Genomic DNA, 21,747 nt, shown 5'->3' with positions numbered 1-21,747 from the left:
GGCGGCTGCTAACTAGTGGGCAGACTTGACAGGACAAATGCCTCTTGCAGATGGTGATGGGCAGCGGGCGAACTGACGTGTGCTTGTCAGTTGGTGCTAGCTTGATGGCTTCAATCAAGGGAAGCAGATGGATGTGTGGTGGTGTAGATCGAAGGAGAAAAGAAACGAGACCAGAGAATGATCGGGATGAACACGAGCTGCGTGTGCGGGGAGTGAAAAAAAATAGGCTCTAATACCATGTTAGGGGAAATAGCAACTTGTATTCCCAGGTGGCCATAGGCCAATATATATACACGTACATGCAGCAGCAGGGTGTAGGCTAGAGTTGAAACACATAAGATCTTGAAACCAAGTCATGGTTATGGCACGTGGCTAGCAAACTTCCACGCACCCCTGCCCATGGCTAGTTTGGTGATATTCCAGTCCTTCATATCTCTACTTACGGACTCCTGCCATGTCAAGTTTGGTCTACCCCGACCTCTCTTGACATTATCAGGTTTGGTCGTCCGCTATGCATTGGCGCTTCTGGAGGCCTGCATTGTATGTGGCCAAACCATCTTAGATGATGCTGGACAAGCTTCTCTTCAATTGGTGCTACCCCAACTCTATCACGAATATCATTCTGGACCCCGATCCTTTCTTGTGTGGCCACATATCCATCTCAACATGCGCATCACTGCTACACACCTAACTGTTGGACATGTCACCTTTTAGTTGGCCAACATTCAGCGCCATACAACATCGCATGTCGAATCGTTATAAGATAGCACCTGTCTTTTAGCTTTTGGGGCACTCTCTTGTCACAAAGGACGCCAGAAGCTTGGCGCCACTTCATCCATCCAGCTTTGATTTGATGGCTCATTTAGCTCAAATATTGAAAGGTGGTGTCCTTCTGAGGTACCACCTGCCCATCAAGGCTAACCTCCTCGTGCCTAGTAGAACTGAAGCCGCAACTCATGTACTCGGTTTTAGTTCTACTATAAGTCTAAAACCTTTCGATTTTGAAGTTTGTCTCCACAGCTCTAACTTTCTATTGACCCCCGTCAGTCTATAGTTGACTAGCACCACATCATCCACAAAGAGCATATCCCATGGGATCTCCTTGTATATCCCTTGTGACCTCATCCATCACCAAAGCCAAAAGATAAGGGCTCACAACTGACCCTTTGTGCAGTCCTATTTGATTAGGAAGTTATCATAGTCGCCATCACTTGTTCGAACACTTGTCACAACATTATCGTACATGTGAGGGTAATGTACTTTGCTAGGACTATGTGTTTCTCCAAGGCCCACCACATGAAATTCTGTGGTATCTTATCGTAGGCCTTCTCCAAGTCAATGAATACCATATGCAGGTCATTTTGCTCCTTATATCTCTCCATAAGTTGTCGTAGCAAGAAAATGGCTTCCATTCTCGACCTCCCAGGCATGAAACCAAACTGATATTGGGTCATGCTTGTCATTCTTCTTAAGCGGTGCTCAATGACTCTCCCATAGCTTCATTGCATGGTTCATCAACTTAATCCCACAGTAAATAGTACAACTTTGAACATCCCCTTGTTCTTAAAGATTGGTATTAATATGCTATGCCGCCATTCTTTGAGCATCTTGTTTGCCCCGAAAATGAGGTTGAAAAGCTTAGTTAGCCATACTATCGCTATGTCTCCGAGGCCTCTCCAGACCTCAATGGGGATACAATCAAGGCCCGTCGCCTTGCCTCATTTCATCCTTTTTAAAGTCTCCCTGACCTCGAACTACACAAAACGCTTGTTGGTATCACCAAAGGAGTCGTCCAGTTCAATGGCAGAGCTATCATTCTCTCCATTGAATAGCTTGTTGAAGTACTCTCACCATCTATGCTTGATCTCCTCGTCCTTCACCAGAAGCCGACCTGCTCCGTCCTTGATGCACTCGACTTGGTTGGCATCCCTCGTCTTCCTCTTTCAGATCTTGGCCATCTTATAGATGTCCCTTTCGCCTTCCCTCGTGTTTAAACGCTGGTAGAGGCCCTCATACGCCCGACCCCTTGCTTCACTCACAACTTTCTTTGCAGTCTTCCTTGCCATCTTGTACTTTGATATGTTGTCTGCACTCCTATTCAATTGTAGGCGTCTGAAACAGTCTTTCTTCTAATTAATAGCCACATGGAAAATACAAAGGGTAAAGCTATGTATATATTACTCTAACAGTAACAACCACTCTTCTAGGGTTTGAAAAGTAATTGTTACTACTTTTGAAGCCCCTCGTCGAGACGAACTCACAGGTGAAGACGGGTCGATAATTGGATTAACAATTTGTGTGATAAATCATTTTGAAAATTTGGATTTAGTAATTAAGCCGGTGATGCAAGCATGAGGTCGACGATTACGCATGAATGCATGCATGCATGTGATTTTTAGAGTTATATTAGTGATGTTTTTGACCTTTCGCATTCTAGTCTCTTGGCATCCTCTTGTAGCCTTTTGGCAACCTCATGTTTGTGTATATATGTTGGCTTTGGCCTCTCAATAACATAAGTTGCATATTTCCTAACATGGTATCAGAGCTTAGGGTTTTTTTTTCGCACGCGCAACTCATGCTCTCGATCCAATTTTGTGCCGCCGTTGTTTTCTTCACCGGCCACTGCTACACCTCCCTTCCCCGTTAGACACCGATGCTCTTCTCTCTCGGCTAGCCGCTCCTTCGTTCCCCACTAGCTGTTGCTCTTGTCTCGTCAATGCAAGCAGACCCAAGTCACCGGTATGTGGATTCTTCACGGTTGCCCTGCACGTCCAGATCGTGCGCTGCCCAGCTCGAAGATCGCCGGCTCTCATCAAAGTTTGGCCGCCGGCACCGGCTCCCGTCCAAGATCGGCCGCCAGTTCCACCGCAGGCTCCGTCCCATATCATGTGCCGCCTAGATCACCGGCTCTCCTCCAAATTTGGCCGCCGGCCACCTGTTCCCGCCCAGGCTGTCGTCCGCAGCGCCTGGTTCCCTCCCAAGATCGATTGTCGGCCGCCGGTTTCCGTGCTCCACCGCCGCAAGCTTGCGTGCGTTGACTGCGTCGGGGTCGCATGATCCAAGCAGTGTGTGCGTGCCTGCTAAATCGTTAGATCAGCTAGCGTGCGTGCTATTCTCCAGGCCCATGCTAGATCGGCTTGCTTAGGCCGCTGGTGGGCCGCCGTGCTCCTCGATTAATTAGCCAGCTTGTTTGGTTGTCCCCTAATACTTTCAATGTTGCATTCATTAAAAAAAGAAAAAACAGAAGAAAAAAAGTGAGAAAAAAAGAGAGAAAAAAATGTCTTCCTCGTCGGGCTATGTTGCCACCCCGCTCTGCGAGGTAGTATTCGACGGTGTTCCTTACATTGACTCAAGTCTCGCACATACATCGTCGCTCGGTGCTTGGTGCTTGTTCGTCTGTGACGTTGTCGCCTATGGCGTTTTCAGCGGGCTGTGTTGATCGCTATTCATCGACTCTTCTCACGTCTTCTGCCCCCGATGGTGCCCGCTCTACACCGACTCCTCTCGCGGCTTCCTTACACGGCGGTGACCGCTCTATTTTGACTCCCCCAGTGACTCCACATGCGGCTCTACGTCGACTCGCTACTCTCGGTTGACTGTACACGCGGCTTCCACTGGTGGTGGCGACTACTCATCACCGACAGGTGTCTCTACCTTGACCTCTTCCGTCTTGTCCCTATCTGCACGTGAGATTGCGCAGCTGCGATGCATGCTTGCTGCTTGGGATTCTTCACTGACATGTTCTGCAGTTTTCGTGACTGACTCTTCTGGCACTTAGAAACCACATTCCACTCATTCAGGTACATCCCCATGGATCCTTGATACTGGAGCTTCTTTTCATATGACTTATGATTCCTCATCTTTGACATCCGTTCGACCTTTTGAGTCTCCTGTTTGTATTCTTCCGGCTGATGGCACTCCTCTCCCTGTAGCTACTCGAGGCACTCTTAGCACTTCTTCATTTCATGTTCACTCTGTCGCTCATGTTCCTCGACTTACCATGCAGCTCATATCTGGGGGGTCAGATTGTTCACTCTAGTTGTAGGGTCATTCTTAACTTTGATTTGTGTTCCGTTAAGGATCGCCGCACGGGTGCTCTACTTAATGTTGGCCCTCAACACCCTAATGGTCTCTGGGAACTTGACTGGATTGTCTTCCCTCCGCTGCCACCGCCGCCGGTCTTGCAACCCCTGTTGCTGCATCTACCAGCTCTTTTCAGCAGTGGCATCATCGTCTTGGCCATGAATGTGGCTCTCGCCTCTCGTCTTTGGTTCATCATGGTGTTCTAGGCTCCGTCTCCGATAACGCTTCGTTGGATTGTCTAGGTTGTAGGCTTGGTAAGCAGATTTAGCTACCCTATCCTCACAGTGAGTCAGTGTCCGAGCATCCTTTTGATCTCGTTCACTCTGATGTTTGGGGTCCGGCTCCCTTCGCTTCGAAAGGGGGTCATCGCTACTATATTATCTTCATAGATGATTTTCTATGATACACTTGGATCTATTTCATGTCTTCTCGTAGTGAGGTCTTATCTATATACAAAAAATTTGCCGCCATGCTTCATACCCAGTTTTCCACTCCTATTCGAGTTTTTCGTGCAGATTCAGCTGGTAAGTATATCTCCCATGCGCTGCAAGGATTCCTGGCTGGGCATGGTGCCTTACTCAGTTCTCTTGCCCTGGTGCTCATGCTCAAAATGGTGTGGTTGAGCGCAAGCATCATCACCTTCTTGAGACGGCGCGTGCCATGATGATCGCCGCCTCTCTTCCGCTCACTTCTGGCCTGAGGCTGTCACCACTTCCACCTATCTCATCAACATTCAGCCATCTGCTGCTCTACAGGGTGGTATTCCTCTCGAGCGTCTTTCTGGTCGTTCTCCTGATTATTCGGTGCTTCGTTTGTTTGGTTGCGTTTGCTATGTTTTGCTTGCCCCGCGTGAACGCACCAAACTGGCTGCTCAGTCTATTGAGTGTGTCTATACAATGATGAGCACAAGGGCTATCAGTGTTGGGATCCTATCGGTCGTCGGATGCGTATTTCTCGGGATGTGACCTTTGATGAGCCTCGTCCCTTCTACCCACGTCCATCCTCATCGGCCTTTTCCACGGAGGACATCTCTTTTCTTACGTTTCCAGATACACCTCCCTTTGTACCCAGTATTCCTACTCCTCGTCCCGTTGTTGCAGATCCGACCCCGTCCTCTCCTACGGTTTATTCTCCTCCCTCATCGCATGACTCTCGACCTTCATCACCGATACCTTCCCCGTTACCACCTCCAATGGTTCCACCTCTTCCCTCCTTTCCTTTCCATTATACTCCACGTATTGTTGATGAGTCTACTGATGTGCCCTCTACTTCTGGTGTGTCGTCCTCTCAGCCGACTTATGGTCTTCGTTCTCGGCCTTGTCCGCCCCCTGACAGATATTCTCCTTCTCGCTATGGTCTTTCGAGCCCACTTCTTATCGAGATGTTGTTCATCTTGAATGGCAATTTGCGATGGCTGAGGAGATTGCTGCCCTTGAGCACACAGGTACGTGGGATCTAGTTCCTCTTCCTCCCGGTGTTCGTCCCATCACTTGTAAGCGGGTCTATAAGATAGACTCGCTCTGACGGTTCTCTTGAGCGCTATAAAGCTCGTCTTGTGGCTCGTGGCTTTCAGCAGGAGCATTGTCGTGATTATGACGAGACCTTTGCTCCTGTGGCCCATATGACCACTGTCCGCACAATTCTCGCCGTGGCCTCTGTTCGCCATTGGTCTGTGTCTCAGCTCGATGTGAAGAATGCCTTTCTAAATGGTGAGTTGCGTGAGGAGGTTTATATGCAGCCACCACCTGGGTATTTTGTTCCTGGTGGCATGGTTTGTCGTCTTCGTCGCTCTCTCTATGGCCTTAAGCAAGCCCCCCGTGCCTGGTTTGACCGTTTCGCCTCTATGGTGACAGCAGTCGGTTTTTCGCCCAGTGCTCATGATCCAGCGTTGTTTGTCCACCTTTCTGCTCGTGGTAGGACTCTTCTTCTTCTATATGTTGATGACATGATCATCACTGGCGATGATTCTGAGTACATTGCCTTTGTCAAGGCCCATCTCAGTGAGCAGTTCCTATTGTCTGATCTTGGTCCTCTTTGTTACTTTCTTGGGATTGAGGTTTCCTCCACCTCTGATGGCTTTTCTTCCAAGAAAAGTATATCCAGGATCTTCTTGCTCGTGCGGCTCTTAGTGATGAGCGCACCGTTGAGACTCCTATGGAGCTCAATGTTCACCTTCGCGCTTCTGATGGTGAGCCCTTGTCTGATCCGACGCGTTATCATCATCTTGTGGGAGTCTTGTCTATCTTGTTGTCGCGCGTCCGGATATCTCCTATCCTGTCCATATTCTGAGTCAGTTTGTTTCTACTCCCACTTCAATTTACTATAGTCACCTTCTACGTGTTCTACGATATCTTCGTGGCACGATCTATCGTCGTCTCTTTTTCCCCCATTCCAGCTTGTTACAGCTCCAGGCCTATTCGGATGCTACGTGGGCTAGTGATCCTACGGATCGCGGTTCACTTTCTGTTCACTGTGTTTTCTTGGTGGTTCTTTCATTGCCTGGAAGATGAGGAAACAGACTGCAGTTTCCCGTTCAAGTGCAGAGGCTGAGTTGCGAGCTATGGCTCTTCTGACAGCAAAGGTGACTTGGTTACGATGATTACTGTAGGATTTAGGTGTTTCTGTTACTACACCTACCACCCTCTTGTCAGACAGTACAGGTGCTATCAGTATTGCGCGGGATCCCGTGAAGCATGAGCTTACCAAGCATATTGGTGTTGATGCTTCTTATGTGCGCGCTGCTCTGCAGGATCATGTTATTGCTTTTCAGTATGTGCCTTCTGAGTTACAACTAGCAGACTTCTTCACGAAGGCCTAGACTAGAACTAGAGCGCAACATGGATTTCATCTCTCCAAACTGAATGTTGTGGATCCACCATGAGTTTGAGGGGGTGGGGGGGTAGAGTTATATTAGTGATGTCTTTTAACCTTTTGCATTCTAGTCTCTTGGCATCCTCTTGTAGCCTTTTGGCATCCTCATGTATGTGTAGCCTCTCCATAGGGCAAAATTCCCTTGACAAGCCACAGCGTCATAAGATTATCTATCACAAGAATCTTTGTTATTTGATTGGTCCTCTACCCTCAATAAATGTTGTAAACTCCTTTTGGAGACACATATATCTGACATACCGCAACAAAGTCCAATTTTTAGCATACTCTTTAGTTCCAATATGCAGCAGCGCCAAGCTTTGAGGTGGAGCATGTCGGACTGAGCAAAGTGGTTTGTTTCATACTCCCTCTGTTCCTTTATGTAAGGTGTATTATTTTCGGCACGATGACCAAGGCACGGAATTATAGACATGTTAGGACGAAATTACCCTTGGCAAATTTATTTGTTAGTGGGAAGTAAATCAGTTAGTCGAGGAAAGTATGAGATACATGCAATCGACTGAGAGATATTTTCCTTCTTTTGCTACAAGGAGATACATACAATCAGGAGAGAGATACATTCCCTTTTTTTGGAGGGCTAACAAGGGAATTATGAGAAGTTAGAAGAAATGCACCTTACATTCTGGAATTTTATCAAAAAATAAATACACCTTATATAAAGGAATGGAGGGAGTAGGAGATAAAACCCAGATCACTGAGTCTGGGTAAGAAATGGAATAAGGTCTAACAGGATGAGAGCACTAGCTTTAGCCTTTTGGAGAAGCAAACACAAAGCACCCATGTTGCATACGAGTCATATCATCAATTAGGAATGGATGGAGTTAGAATTGAGTTATCCTAGATTAAGAGTAAGAGTAAGAGTATGAAGTCCTAGCCAGGATCACCCCAACCCATAGGACCAAGTTGTGGTTGGATGGCGAGAAGGTTGATTGTACCCCTAGCCCACTAGGGTTCAAACCCCAAGTTTGTGGCCATGTGTGTTTCACCAAGGCATGATGTTCCTTCAATGGGAGGCTTCCTGCCGATAGCGAGGTGCCTGGTGACTTCATCAATCTTAAAGCTTTGTGACTCTATTCTTTTGTAGGTGCATGTATGCGTGTGCTTTTAAGTTGTACTCGGTGTTTCTAAAGAAGAGGATCACCCAGCCCAGAATAATTGCCTTTTCGCTTTTGAAATTCTATTTTTACCTTCCCCAAATAAATCAACCATAGCTCAGAGTTCATTGACACAGATGAGGGTGAGCATGCATTATTGTGTTACCAATCCGATCAAAGCTTGAGATTCACAATCTTTTCTTCCCTTCTCTAGTTCCACGAAAGACCAGCACAAACCACTGTAGTTTCTATTTGCCTTTTGTCATGAAAGAAGGATATTTCATGAAGCCATATATAACACATCAAACCATGACCCGGACACAACATGCAGGGGAGAAACATGACCACATAAGCTCAGATGGCAACATTAACTCGATGCAATATCGTATGCTGAATCTAACATAATGAATTACCTTATTGTGAGATCTATCAAGGGCAACAATTTCTCCTTTGTCCCTCATAAGGATAGCAATTGCTGTTGTTTTCCCTCCTGGAGCAGCACACATGTCCAATATTTGCTCTCCTGGTTGGGGATCTGTTAAATAAAATAAAGGACAGGAAATACTGTTGTTTATATGAAAAAACACTCAAACCCAAGATAACCCAAGGTCGCCATTATAATTACAGCAGCAAAATTCTAAAGCATGCAAGTAATATCTTGTAGGTCAACCATATGTGGACATGCATGTTGCTAGGAGAAAACTAAATCAGATGTCCCACGGTTCAACATTTCAACTGTTTTGTTTCTAGCAAGAGTAATTGGTTGACTATTCCAACAACTTCTTTTGTAGTTTTAGTTAAATAAAATACGTAAAGACAGGCTATAGCTCGTGCCCTCTAACCTACCCCTACCCCTCCCGGCGCCTCCCCTCCCAACAGCCCCACGCCAGCTCCTACTCTAAGTTCGGCGGCCACCTCCACAGGAAACATTTCTATCCATATTTAAACAGTTAGAGATCATAAGGACGAGCAGCATAGCTGTCCTTCAGTGACATACACCTAACAGCATGGCCATAGCAAATGAGATAATCCAAAAGCAATCCCAACATGACACATAAGCAAACGGCTATAGGCCAGCAGTGATAACAAACATAGATAAAGTTCAAAAAACCAAAAGATTTGAAGGGCGCAAAGGAGCCCATCCCACCAAGGCCATCAGTCCACATCTTCATTGATAATCCTTGGAAGCTGAAGCTTTGCTGCATTGGAGGGATGCCACAGTAGCCAGTTCCAGTGGCCTGGGTGGTGTCCAGGGGCAGATAAGGTGCATGCTGGCAATAAGGTGGTGTGATGTCCAACTCCAGGTTTTAGAAGAGGGCTTCTTGCAGGAAGGAGATGAGACCCCCGGGAGCTTGCCCTTCTTAGATTGCAGAGGGTATGGCGTCTTGAGACCATCATGAAGCTGGCTTATGTGAGGGCTCCTCCTGAGTGAAGCTTCAGAGACATGAACAGTTTGCGTTTGCACCTGAAGTAGGTGATCCGAACACCTCTATCATCCTGGAAGCAATCCTCAAAACGATCAAAACAGGAAACATGCTGTGGGAGCAGTAGCAGCAGGTCCTCTGACAGATTCTGATCAAAGCAGAGCTTCTTAGAGGCAGTACGAAGGTCAGCAGAAGTACTCATATTGACAATAAGTTTGAGGGGAAGGGTGGGCTGAGATCCTGCATGTCTACAGTGACCCTCTTTTCAGGAGCTCTGATGTTAACAATAGAAAAACACATTTAAGAATCTGAATATTTTGCCATTCGAAGAGCAACTCCACCACTTCCTAAAGACTGACAGGAGAGTTAGCCCAAGCAGTGTCCACAGCGACACTCTCATGATCAGGAGCACTGTCGCTAACACTGTCTGAATATGCATCACTATTATCAATCAGCTAGATCTTAACAGAGGAACGAGGCTCTGAAGACTGACCATCTTGCAGCTGTTGGTCTCTAACCAGGGTAGGAGGGTGTCCAGGGTCCATGGCAATTGAGCAGACACATTATCATTCCCATTGTTATTCTCAGCATGGTGGAACTGACCCCACACCATATCAATAGGATGGTGATACTGGACAAGACCATGGTAAGGATGTGGGTCTACATGTGCGAAAGGGAGGTCCTCAGCATACGGAATCTGTCCTAGAGGCCTGGGAAGTTTGGAAGCATTGGAGTGCCAGGGTGTTTGAGGGAGCTAGGCCAAACATTCAGGCTCTTCTGCATAGGGTGGCCGACGGGTGTGCTTAGCGGTGCCTCTGCCCTCCACGAACACCTCCTTAGGTTGCTTGTCCCCCACTATTAGTCGGTCTCAGTGAGGTCACGACCATCCTACAACTACTATTTCCTTAGCTGTAGCCATTCTTTTATTGATTACCCCGTACCTTTACTTAATCCTAACTTGCTAGAAAGCAAGCAGCAGTTTGTTTTCAGATACATATTATACATACAAATAATAAAGACCACAGCAACAGATAAAATGAGTTGGATAAAATCACACTTCTGGTTGATGTAACAACAAAGAAATGTTCTAAAAAAAATACAAGTCATACCAAGGACATGAGCAGCCACAATACTTGGCAAATTTTGAAGAAATATCTCCCCTTCAAGCACGTCTAAATGATAAAAGAAAAGGACAGTTAGTTTTAATGAATCTGAAAATGTACAGTACAACAGATGCGAAAGGCATTTTGCATCATCCACAGTTCCATGCTATATCACTTTTTCTGAGCTTTGGAATGCATCATCCACAGTCCACGAACTAGTCGGTCAAACTCAAGATAAATATATGTGTTGGTTACTAGTCCAGAACAACAGATATGATTTACAGCGAAATGTCCGATATGGAAATATGGAAGCTAACTATGGGTAATGGTAACTTCGTGGGGATCATTGGCACTAGTTCTCACTGCCACAGACGATTGCTCAGGTAAAGTTAGCTTTCGGCCAGATATGCTTCATGAAGATCATTGCCATGGTACCCCCATATTCAATATACTTCTTAAACAAATCTATTATATCGATTTTTCATTCTCAAAATATCTTACTAACTATTCTAAGATACCTCAAATACAAGTCCTATGAGAAAATATCATCAGAGCCCTAAGTTTACGCACAGAGAAGTATAGAACTCAAGCGAAATTTTTCATAAAACTAACTTTGGGGTATCTATTAATTACTAATGAGGCACACTTAAGAATGATAACAACATATAATCACTTTATCTATGTGATTAACTTGGTGAAATTTCTTGAACCTCACTTCTCTACTCCTCTTCTTAAGTGAACCAGGCTCTGACAAACAAACACATGTGTGCGCGCACATTCAAGCCCCCTATTAACTTTACTTCCTAACATCGTCGATCTGCAGGTCGTCATACTGACGTGCTGCCGGCAGCCACCAGGATAGAGCGTCTCCATCAAGGTTGCTCTGATACCATGTGGTTAACTTGGGAAAAAGTTTGGAACCTCGCTCTATATTCCTCTTCTTCTATACATGCATCTATATATTGGCCTTCGGGGCTAGGCTCCAATAGCCAGCAGTCGGAGATGATTCCGGCAAATCCTGGTGTGGTGATTGTCGGAGGGGAAACAAGGAGGCGAGTTTACCCAGGTTCGGGCCCTCTTGGTGGAGGTAAAACCCTACTACTGTTGTGTATATTGCGATTGTGGTGTACAAAGTACAAGTATGAACAAGGGATTGTAATGTATCTATCGACTAGCTCAGCCTCGGCTTATATAACATACCGAGGCCCCTAGGGTTACACAACCTAGTCGGCTACGTACGTGGAGGGGAGTCCTCCGTGGCTCTGGCTTCTTTGTCTTTGATGGCAAGGCTTCTAGAGTCTGCACTTACGAGGCCCGTGGGTTGTACTGATGGCCTAGGGCAAAACCAGCCAAAAGGGCACCCTTTGGGCTGGCAACCGACAAGGTGCGGCACCCCTACGCCGTAACACCGCCAGTAACCCTGAATCGGTCTTCAAACTTGGTTGCACCTTGACCAGCACCGAACTACACATTGTCTTCAGCTTGCCGAGGTTGAAACTGGTTCTTCAAAGCTTTCCCAACAGCATCTGCTCGCACTCGGCCTTCGAATGACGGACTGCTTCCGAAGTTGCACGAACAACTTCGGTCTAGAATTGTTGATGAAGATAGCTAAACTGCGCCACAAGAAGTTTCCCGCGCATCCGACCCTCGCGGGCCGAACTCCCACGCGACATTTACAAACTCAACTTGTCCAGTCTTGCTTGTCAGACCGGACCGATCTCATCAGCTAGTCAAACCGGACCATGTGTCAGACCTGAACCGCTAGTCAAAGTGACGTGTGGGAGTGGGCCCCACCAAGGCCACGTCCCATGAACTAACGACGTGTGCCTCGATTCCCGCACGCAGCTAACGGCGGACTCCGCGATCCCCATGCGCCTTTAACGTTGTTATCAGGATACGAAGAGATAGCTTGCCGCGTGGCGTTAATTGATGCCGTTGTTCAACCTCCCATACACCTATATAAGGGGAATGAACGGAGAGGGGGAGGGCTTTACACTCTCACCTCCTCCGCTTCCTTCTTCCTCGCACCGATGCCGCGTCCTGTTGCTCCGCTGCGTGGCCACACTACAGCCCCAAGGCAGCACCACAACGCCACCATGGGCAAGCACCGCCTGATGAACGGCGAGCCCTTCAACAACGGGACCGCAAGGAGGTCCCATCAAAGACCAAGGGCAAGCGGATGTCTTCAACTAACCGGCGGCCAGCTAGAACGCCTCGCAAACGGTAGCCGTCTCCCTCAGCCTACCATTGCCTTCTCGCACTCTCCGGTCATCATGGCGGAGAACGGCGATGTCTTGGCGGAGGTCGTGCCCAAGCCGGAGCAACACGAACGGGTTATTTTTCATCCCCCTTCCTCATCCACGGTATTGGATTTCCCATTCATCCTTTCTTTTGAGGTCTTCTGCATTCCTACTACCTCAAAATCCACCATACCCCCCCCCTCGATCTTGTGCTTCATCACCCTTTATGAGGCCTTTCTTTGTGTCGAAACCCACTTCGGCTTGTGGAGGAGGTACTTCCAAGTTAAGCTCCAAACAAACATGAGCGAGACCTGCGAGTGCGGAGGAGCCACCATCTACAAGCAGGCCAGATCCGAGTATCTCATCGGCGACTTCTTGGAAACCAATAAAAACATGGCAAGAAAAGTGGTTCTACGTCCACAACCCTCCCCAAGCTGGTATAGTCACACTTTATAGCCAGGTTCCCCCAATCAGTTCCCCAATCAAACGTCATTCCTAAAGTCCCAAAAACAATTTGGTAGAAACAGCCACAGTGAAGAGGCTTCACCGTAGAGTGTGCGATCTAGCCGACAAAGGAGTGAGCCATGTGCACGTGATGCATGTGGCCCTAAGGCGAGGTATCCAACCACTTCAATCCCGAGCTCACCCAATGCATCGGTACACAAAGGAAGATGATCCCACGAGGGCAATCTGGGATCCCTTCTTTGAATCCAAATTCATCCAAGAGATGCTCTCCCTGCTATTCAAGGGGAAGATGTCGGATTTTCCCACAGCACTATCCAACATGGGCTTCTCAGCCAAGGTGCTCGCTGCCGAGGTAAACATCACTCATCTTTTCCGCTTTGTCAATCCTCATAATCCAAACTGACTGATAATTTGTTCTTTACTCAGCCACATCGCTCATGGAGTCCGTTCACCGGCTCTACAGTCCAAGGACGAAGAGACCTTCGAGATGATATTCCTTCAATCCGTGAACAACTCCTAGACTGCCACATGTACACCGGCCTCCCACAACGAGGGGTCGTCGAACTCCAGCACGGAAGGCTTTATTGTCGTGAAGCGCACCCGAGATGAAGGGGCACCAAGCTCCCAGGTCGACCCGCCAAATCCGCCTGAAGAGGAAGAAAGGTGGGAAAAGCGCCAGAAGATATGCATGGACCCAGCGGCCAGCTCGGCTCTAGCCATTCCTCCCCAGCGCTACAGGTCATCGTTCTACTAGCGCCACCTCAAAAAAGTCCAAGCAAGGCTTAAAGAAGACCTATAAGTCATTTTTTCAGCTACTCTGTCCATTATAGTAGACTCGCTTTTTATATATAATTTGTCTTGCAGGCCACAGCGCGAGATAGGCGCCGATCTGGCTAGTGCCTCAATGGGCACTCCAGTCGTGACCCTTCATACCATGTGCGCGCTTTTGCTGGGGCACTGATAGCGGTGCCGGTCGCCCAAGCTCCTCCTTGCCCCAACATCACCTCCGCTTTCGAAGAGGACGAGCACAGCGAGGGAGCCGACCAGGCCGCACCGGATGATGTGGCGCAATCTGGAGGCGCCACTTCAAGAAGCCCACCTGCAGGCCAACCCCGAGCTTCTGAAGTGGAGAACGGAGGTCAGGAACGAAGAAAATGTCGGGGTGGTTAATTCCCCGGCTCCACAGACGCAAGAGCACTAATTGACACCGTCGCCGTCCTCCATCGATGAACCATCTTCACGCCCAGGGATATCGAAGGCCCTCGTCGTTCACATCGCAAAGGCAAGGAGACTGCCTGCCCTGTGACTCTGTCAAAGCAGTCATGACCCGGGTTCCATTAGAATTATAGTGCACTGTTTCGGAATGTTGTCCGCTCTGCACCATCGGGAGACTAAATAGTCCTGGCTCAACCCCTTTCTAAATGACAACCAACGGGACGCCCTGCGGTTCCTGAAGGAGAAGGCAGACGGGTTGAACCTCGGCGTTAAGCGGATGACCAACGTCTTCCGCTTGGCATGGAAGCGATGTTCTTTGCTCCTTTGCAAAAAAATGTTCAAAAATGTATCAAAAAAATTACTATTTGGCAGGAGCTAAGTGGTTCGTGCAGCTTAAGGCTACTGTCAACTGAGGCTGTTTAGTAGTTTAATTGCTTCGGTCATGGTCGTTATGTTGTCGCTAACGCATATGTAATTTGGTGTTGTTTATGTGGATTTGTGGGGCTGTACTTCTAATCTTCTATACACTTTTTCTTAATGCAACGATATGCAGCTCTCTTGCGTATTCAAGAAAAAAACATACCATTAAAAGATGGTAGTTTGTATACCCTCTCAGTCATCTCTACTGCAACTCCATGAAGAACACGAAATATTCCTGCCCTTGACATTGCAGCAATCCCTTGACCAATGTACAAACCCTTTCTCTCTTCATAATGTGCATCTGCAATGTTAAGTAGACTTTACAACTTATGACCTTGTATTTTGATCAGGGGAAACAACATTGTACACCAAACTAAAACAAATACAGCTCAACCATCTATTCTAAGGCATATAAGAAAAAACATATCAATTTATTCAACAAGGCATCAAAGAGAACTGGCAACTTCCACTACAAAAACTCACCTGACTGCAACCCCTGTAGAACGATTCCTCGTGTTATACCAACAGCCCAACCACTGTCCTTGACAGGTTGTTCAATAGCAACTGACACTGCAACCTTATCACCCTTTTCAACATGTGCACTGCAAGCTAAAACACCAGGGACATACACCTAAAGATAAAGCAAATGAACAGGAAATATCAAACATACAGAAAAGGGAGTGTGTGCTTCGTAATAACAGTGAACTTGCAGTGAGATAGCATCTAGGAGTAGTAATTAAGGTATTCCAAATTTCAAATTCCAGGGAAAAGATGTAGATGGATGAAGACATTAAGATTAATGCACACCGCCCAGTCTAGCACCAAGGACTTCTGAAAACTCTTTTCAGTAATTTATCAATTGCAGGTCAAGAAGCTCAAGAGAAAATAAATAGATGCAATAGTCAGCAAAGGGAAAAAACAATATAAGCATATTACATTTAACCAGAAAAAAGGAAATAAATTAGCTAACTGTAGAAGGGCAACAACAATCATTCCGAACTTGTTAAAGGTAGTTTAGTAAGATACAGTAGGTATTCCCAGTGCATCATGAGCATGTTTGTGACATTACGAACGATGTTTTGACTTACTGAGAAGTAGATAAACATGCATGAAAAAATGTGGCAGCTAAATTTGGGATTGAGAGTGATAACGCAAAACTTGGACATCATGCAAGACTTGAATGGCAAAAAAGAAGTCTAATGTCCTACGTCAATGTGGAAGTTTCTGAAAAAAATATGGAAGGAATAACCAACAGTGCCTTTTGAAAGATGGTGGTGGTTTTTAGAACACACCTGAGCTCCTCGAAGAACTGACTCTGCACATTTTCGACTTACAATTATCTCCTTCATAGAGTGACCAGGTTGGTCATTGTAATGCAGAGCATGTGGTCCTGAACCTCGAACAAATAAAACATTTTCAAGGCCTGAATATGGGCATTTGTGCACCAGGTAACTCCCTTCATGTGCTTGCTCTCCACCATTCTGCTCACCGATCTTCAAACCATTAAATCCACAAGAAAGTTCATTCTGATTTACCAATTTCAGCAGTTTTTGCATGACAGTATCAGTGGTAGACTTTAGAGTATTCACACGGATGCAAGAGTAGCAAGAAGGATGCCTGATCAAGAAAGTTAAACTTAGTTTAGTCATAACATAACATTAATACCGTAGGTCATTGGAAATTGGCACGAAACTGCAGATTTAGCTCCTTTTACTACTGCTACCATCAATCTCTACTTGACTGCATGGTGAAGTCATGAGCCACTCTAGTTTTCCACTTAGTATTTCCCAAGGCTAAACATAGTAAAGAAAAGTATGTACAGTATACTGTGAAGGAAGCCAAGGACACAGAGTACTATCCCAAGAAAACTCACCATAATCATAATACCTTGAAGTGTTGCTACGATTTAGCAACATCCACATGCTCAGTGAAGTGATACAAATGGTGTTTGTAGTAATAAGTGGAAGCAGCGAAAGCATATGCACAACAAAGTTCAGTGGGTGGGGTTTGAGCCAAGTTGCAGTTACATGCTCAAACCTCACAAGCTTTAACTCTCAACCCCAAATCATCTTGTTTTTCATCTCTTTCTCGAAACCCATTCTCCTTACACCATATGAATTAGGAAATTAACAGACAGTCATGGGATCAGAAAATTCGACAATCAATACACTGTAGTGGTGAGCTGAAGATGAATTTTCTATAAACCAATTGGCCAAGTAAAAGCACACTTCTGTTCTTAAATACCCCTTTTTGAGTTATATTTCTCTCCAGCTTAAATGTTCTTTTTTTTTTGAGAGAGAGAACACAAAAGCTTTGCACCTTGTTGTACTGAAAAGGCAGGGATAAAGTTAATTACACAACCAAGTTGGCAGGTTGGAAACTGAAAACAAGACAAGCAAAGGCAAATGCTCATGTTCGGATGTTCCTCATCCTTAAACCTAATCACATAAAAAATCCTAAACTTTTACTTACACAAAAAATAATTCCCTCTGTCCCATAATATAAGAGCGTTTTCGACACTACACTAGTGTCAAAAACGCTCTTATATCGTGGGATGGAGGGAGTACTTAATTAACTACTACTATGCAAAAAGACTTTTTTTTCCTTCAATCATTAGAGCAACTAAGTAGAAAGTCTAAAGTCAAACAAGTATTGGGGAATCTTGAAACAGTAATTCTAGTTGTGTTTTGCTTTAGCCATTAGATTAAGAACTGGTCTTTCCATAATCATATCAGCACCTTGTTTCTGTTTGTACACAGCCACTGTAGTCTCACATTACTTCAGAATCATAGTTGACTGACTTAGGATAGAACAGTCTCAGAGTTGAGCTTGTTTTTTCGAACCATGCAGGAGAGATCAGAGTTAAGCTTGTTTTCTATTTGGATTATTAGGGCCTCTTTGTCTCTTTTATTCGCATGAATCTATGCAAACTGTGCAAAGTAATATGATATAAATGCATGTGCAAAATAGAGGAAGTGATAAATGTTTTGATTCCTATGAAATTGCTTTGGTTTCATAGAAACGGCGAAGTATTCCTATCATCCAATGTAGGAGAAATTAAACCACAAAGTCTTCGAACCAATGAGGCCGTTATTTTTCCAAGACATTAGAAGCTTAACTGAACTCTTGGGCTCCTCCGCAGGTGAACCTTAACAGATGACCATTGTTAGACTGCAGGCAGGCTTGCGAAGCGTGGTTTGCAGCATGCCCCACGGCGCTTGCTTTGTGAACAGTCAGAGGAGACCATGGCCCGCCTCCTCACCGGCTGCCCCTTCCCTGAACCTTATGGCACGAGGCCTTTTCAAGGATTCGATCGACCACCCGGCTGCCCATTGTTGGAGAATACTTAGTGGATTCGTGATAGCAAGACATCCACTCTGCCCACACCACCCCTCGAAAGGGCACCTACCTATTCAATGAGCATGACGTAGCATGGTGGATCTCGAAGCAGCACAATGCCGCCTTCTTCCACAATGTAGCCCAACACCCAACAGCTTCCCCAACACAATGAGGGCAGAGGTCTGTCTACAGGCAAAGAAGGGGGCACTGGGGCAGTGCTGCAGACAGGGGCGGGTCCACTATTGGTCATGGGTGTACAGATGTACACCCAAAATTTCCTGCAAAAGAATCCTAAGCCCATCGGCAAAACAGATCAATAAGCCCATCGGCTGCAGCGGCGCAACCCACTAACCAGCAGCCCAAAAGCAGCAACAAACCACCTCTGCTCTCATGCAGGACTACACTAGAGATACTCAGCAGCTCAACTTAGTCCAAATGCCCCTAAAAAACTCAGTCTAAATTCAGCAAATCCACCAGCACCAGAGCCGAACGAGCACGGGGCCTGAGCGGGCGTGCGGATGTGCCAGTGGAGGGCTCGACCAAGCCGACGGCACCGGAGGCGGGCAGGATGGAGCCCCCCCATAGTCAAGCCGTGCAGTGCCATGCCTGTCGCGGATGCAACATCAGCACAAACGGGTCATGGAATGAGCGGCACGTACATTTGTAGGAGCTTATATTTGGATTTAGTCATTTAGAGATATATATAGGTCTGCACATGACCACATTAGTAAAGAGGAAGACTGTTGATTTAAAAACAGCAAATAAATTATCTTTGGATTGAATTCATTAGTAAAAAAATAACATATGAATTATCTTTGGAATTAGATATATACTCCCTCCGTTCCTAAATACTCCCTCCATCCAGAAATACTTGTCGGAGAAATGCATAAAAATGGATGTATCTAGAACTAAAATACGTCTAGATACATCCATTCCTCCTACGATTATTTCCGGACAGAGGGAGTATTTGTCTTTTAGAGATTTTGAATGAACTACCACATACGGATGTATATAGACATATTTTAGAGTGTAGGTTCACTCATTTTGCTTCGTATGTAGTCACTTGTTGAAATCGCTAGAAAGACAAATATTTAGGAACAGAGGGAGTAGCTCTTTGTAAGTTTCTGTCTTTTGAGATATTTTTGTTTTTGTAAACAATTTGTATTGCCATGGGCCAATGGACTTCTCTGTTAGGGTGAAAAAAAAATTAAACACCCAAAGTTAATTTCCTGGATCCGTCACTGGCTGCAGTGGGTCTAGCGGTGTTGCTTCCGGCCCTTCCTTGGACTCACATAACTATTCTGCTATCAACGCATCGAGATGAAAAGCTTTTCGAGCTTCGTCTTAATCAGCGCAGCTGTTCCAGTGGAACATTGAAGCACACAAAACTAACAAAAGCATAGGCACCGGCTGTCCAAGGGCAAGGCCGCCCGCAGAAAAATCTTTAAACTTATCCCGGCAAAGACCCTAAGGATCTATTCCAGCTACCCTCGTCCAAACTCAAAGCAATAACCAGCAAGGAACCTAAGATTAGCAGGAATTTAACCAAACTCACGCGAGGGCTTGGGAGATGCGGGCGAAGTGGTCGCGGCCGTACGCCGAGGCGAAGTACTCCTCCACTTCCGGCTGCCACCGCAGCCCCGGCCTGAACGTGTACCGGTCCGTGGCGGCAGCAGCACCAGCAGCAGGCGCAGCCGCCGCCGCCGCCGCCCCGGCGGGGGAGGCGGAGGAGGAATCCATAACTGCGAGGACGGTCGGGAGTCGGCACTTGGGCGGTTTTGGGGTTTTTTTCCTCTCAAGGCAAGGTTTTGGGTTTGGGCTTTCTTTGGGCAGCGACTCAAAAAAAAACTCTGCTCAAGCTTTGTCTCAAAAAAATCTGCTCAAGCTCACAGTACAATAGAGCTAATGTACATGTTCAAAAAAAAAATAGAGCTAATGTACAATTAAAATTTTTAAAACTTAAAATGTTTATGAAAGAACTTTTTGTGTTTTCTGAAAAATGTGAGAAAAGAAATGTGTTGCGACGTGTGAAAACAGCAAAATCCATGCTAGAAAAAATAGCCTTTGAACATGTTTTCGTTGTTTTCTAAAATTACGGCACATGTATTCTTTGATAAAAATTTGCAGGCATGTAGAATACATGAACATATTTGTTTAAAAAGCACATTTTCTAAAATAAATTCCTATTTGTTTTGATTTTAGTCAAAACACTATCCTCCTCGAATAGTTGTCAAACTTCCGCTTTTGCTGCTTTCTTCGAGGACAGAAAACCTACCCGTCAAGGGTCATGGAGGCGATCTGAAAGACTAGAAGCACGCTTGCACATGCATGTCGAATTGGTGGGGCTCTGCATGCTCTTGTAGTCATTTAAAGGTGTGATCGCCCATGGGTTCATACTAGTAGGTGTGGAAAGGTCATTTTTTTAGGTTAAACCAAAATTTATTTGTAAAATGTTCTTTCACGGATCATTGCAAGGGAGTTGGGGAAAGGGGAAAAGAATCTCCACCGAAGCAAATGGGATGGCCATTTTGGCTCTGGGTGCAAATGCTTCTGGATGAACAGTAAGCTCAAAATAAGTAGTAGATAAATTTTAAAAATTCTGTCTTTATTAGATGTTCTTGTTAGTGTAACAAGCGTGCTTGACAATTTTTATGTGAAACAGGGTAGCAGTGCTTCAACGGTGAAAAGAAACAATATTAAGTGTAACATTTAGAGGTAACATTTAGCGTTAGACTTGTTGTTGTTGTTTTTCCTGCAGAGGTCAAAATGCTTAACCTTTCCCCCTAAAATTTTGCGGGTGGCATTTGGATGTCACAATTAACACACCTTTTTTAAAAAAAATGGCATTTGCAAAATAACATTTTTGATGCACAGGAGCATATGCCCCAAGAGAAGAATTGGATTTCCACACATTATACCACTTCAAAAACAACCCAATGGGTTGAGCATTACAAGACCACAACCAAGCACAATTGAGATTCTTTAACTTAAGTCATGTTAGCAACCCAAATTCACCTCAATTAAGTCAGAGGATTCACATCCGACCAAGCATGAGGAAGTAATCTCGCCACGATTAGGACGCTAACTTGCCACTCAGTTCTTTAGTTATATGTGCCCAAAGTGTAAAATCGGATATAATGCACCTAACAATGACTAGGTTGTCTTCATTGACGTTTTCTAAATATTGTGGATTTCCTAGCTCCCAAAGTTTCCTCAAAATTATGAGAAGCCCCTCCGCGCCAAATTAGTAGAGCAGCTTGATGAAGATTGTTGAGGGGGCTAAGCATAGTTGAATGTGGCTAGGAAGACAAATTATGCTTGAATTTTTGAGTAACCTTTGATGTTTGAGCCTGATAACTAAGCTTATGCATGATGATTTTTCTATATTATGGGCAACAGCCCAATTTAATTGAAGGGGAAACTCTGCTACTGCTTATGGTATTCATCCTCGAATTCCAAACTACAGGTGCGTCTA

General features: G+C 45.6%; 1 protein-coding gene across 2 annotated transcripts in view; it reads right to left on the bottom strand.

The window, feature by feature from the left end:
• Nucleotides 1-20,047, bottom strand: part of LOC119337422 (tRNA (cytosine(72)-C(5))-methyltransferase NSUN6-like) — a 36,844-nt gene extending 16,797 nt beyond the window's left edge. Inside the window, exons 1-6 of one of the 2 annotated variants that reach the window (XM_037609549.1) lie at nucleotides 19,828-20,047; nucleotides 16,226-16,550; nucleotides 15,417-15,564; nucleotides 15,097-15,234; nucleotides 10,600-10,662; nucleotides 8,480-8,601 (exon numbers count right to left, since the gene is read on the bottom strand). In XM_037609549.1, the coding sequence (XP_037465446.1) occupies nucleotides 8,480-8,601; nucleotides 10,600-10,662; nucleotides 15,097-15,234; nucleotides 15,417-15,564; nucleotides 16,226-16,550; nucleotides 19,828-20,012 (981 nt within the window). In that variant the 5' untranslated portion in view covers nucleotides 20,013-20,047. The remainder of the gene's footprint in view (nucleotides 1-8,479; nucleotides 8,602-10,599; nucleotides 10,663-15,096; nucleotides 15,235-15,416; nucleotides 15,565-16,225; nucleotides 16,551-19,827) is intronic. The other variant, XM_037609550.1, reaches the window with a different exon arrangement.
• Between the last annotated feature and the right edge of the window lie 1,700 nt (nucleotides 20,048-21,747).

The sequence above is a fragment of the Triticum dicoccoides genome, chromosome 7B (assembly GCF_002162155.2).
Source record: "Triticum dicoccoides isolate Atlit2015 ecotype Zavitan chromosome 7B, WEW_v2.0, whole genome shotgun sequence".
Classification (NCBI taxonomy): domain Eukaryota; kingdom Viridiplantae; phylum Streptophyta; class Magnoliopsida; order Poales; family Poaceae; genus Triticum; species Triticum dicoccoides.
This window is presented reverse-complemented; position numbering and strand designations above follow the sequence as displayed.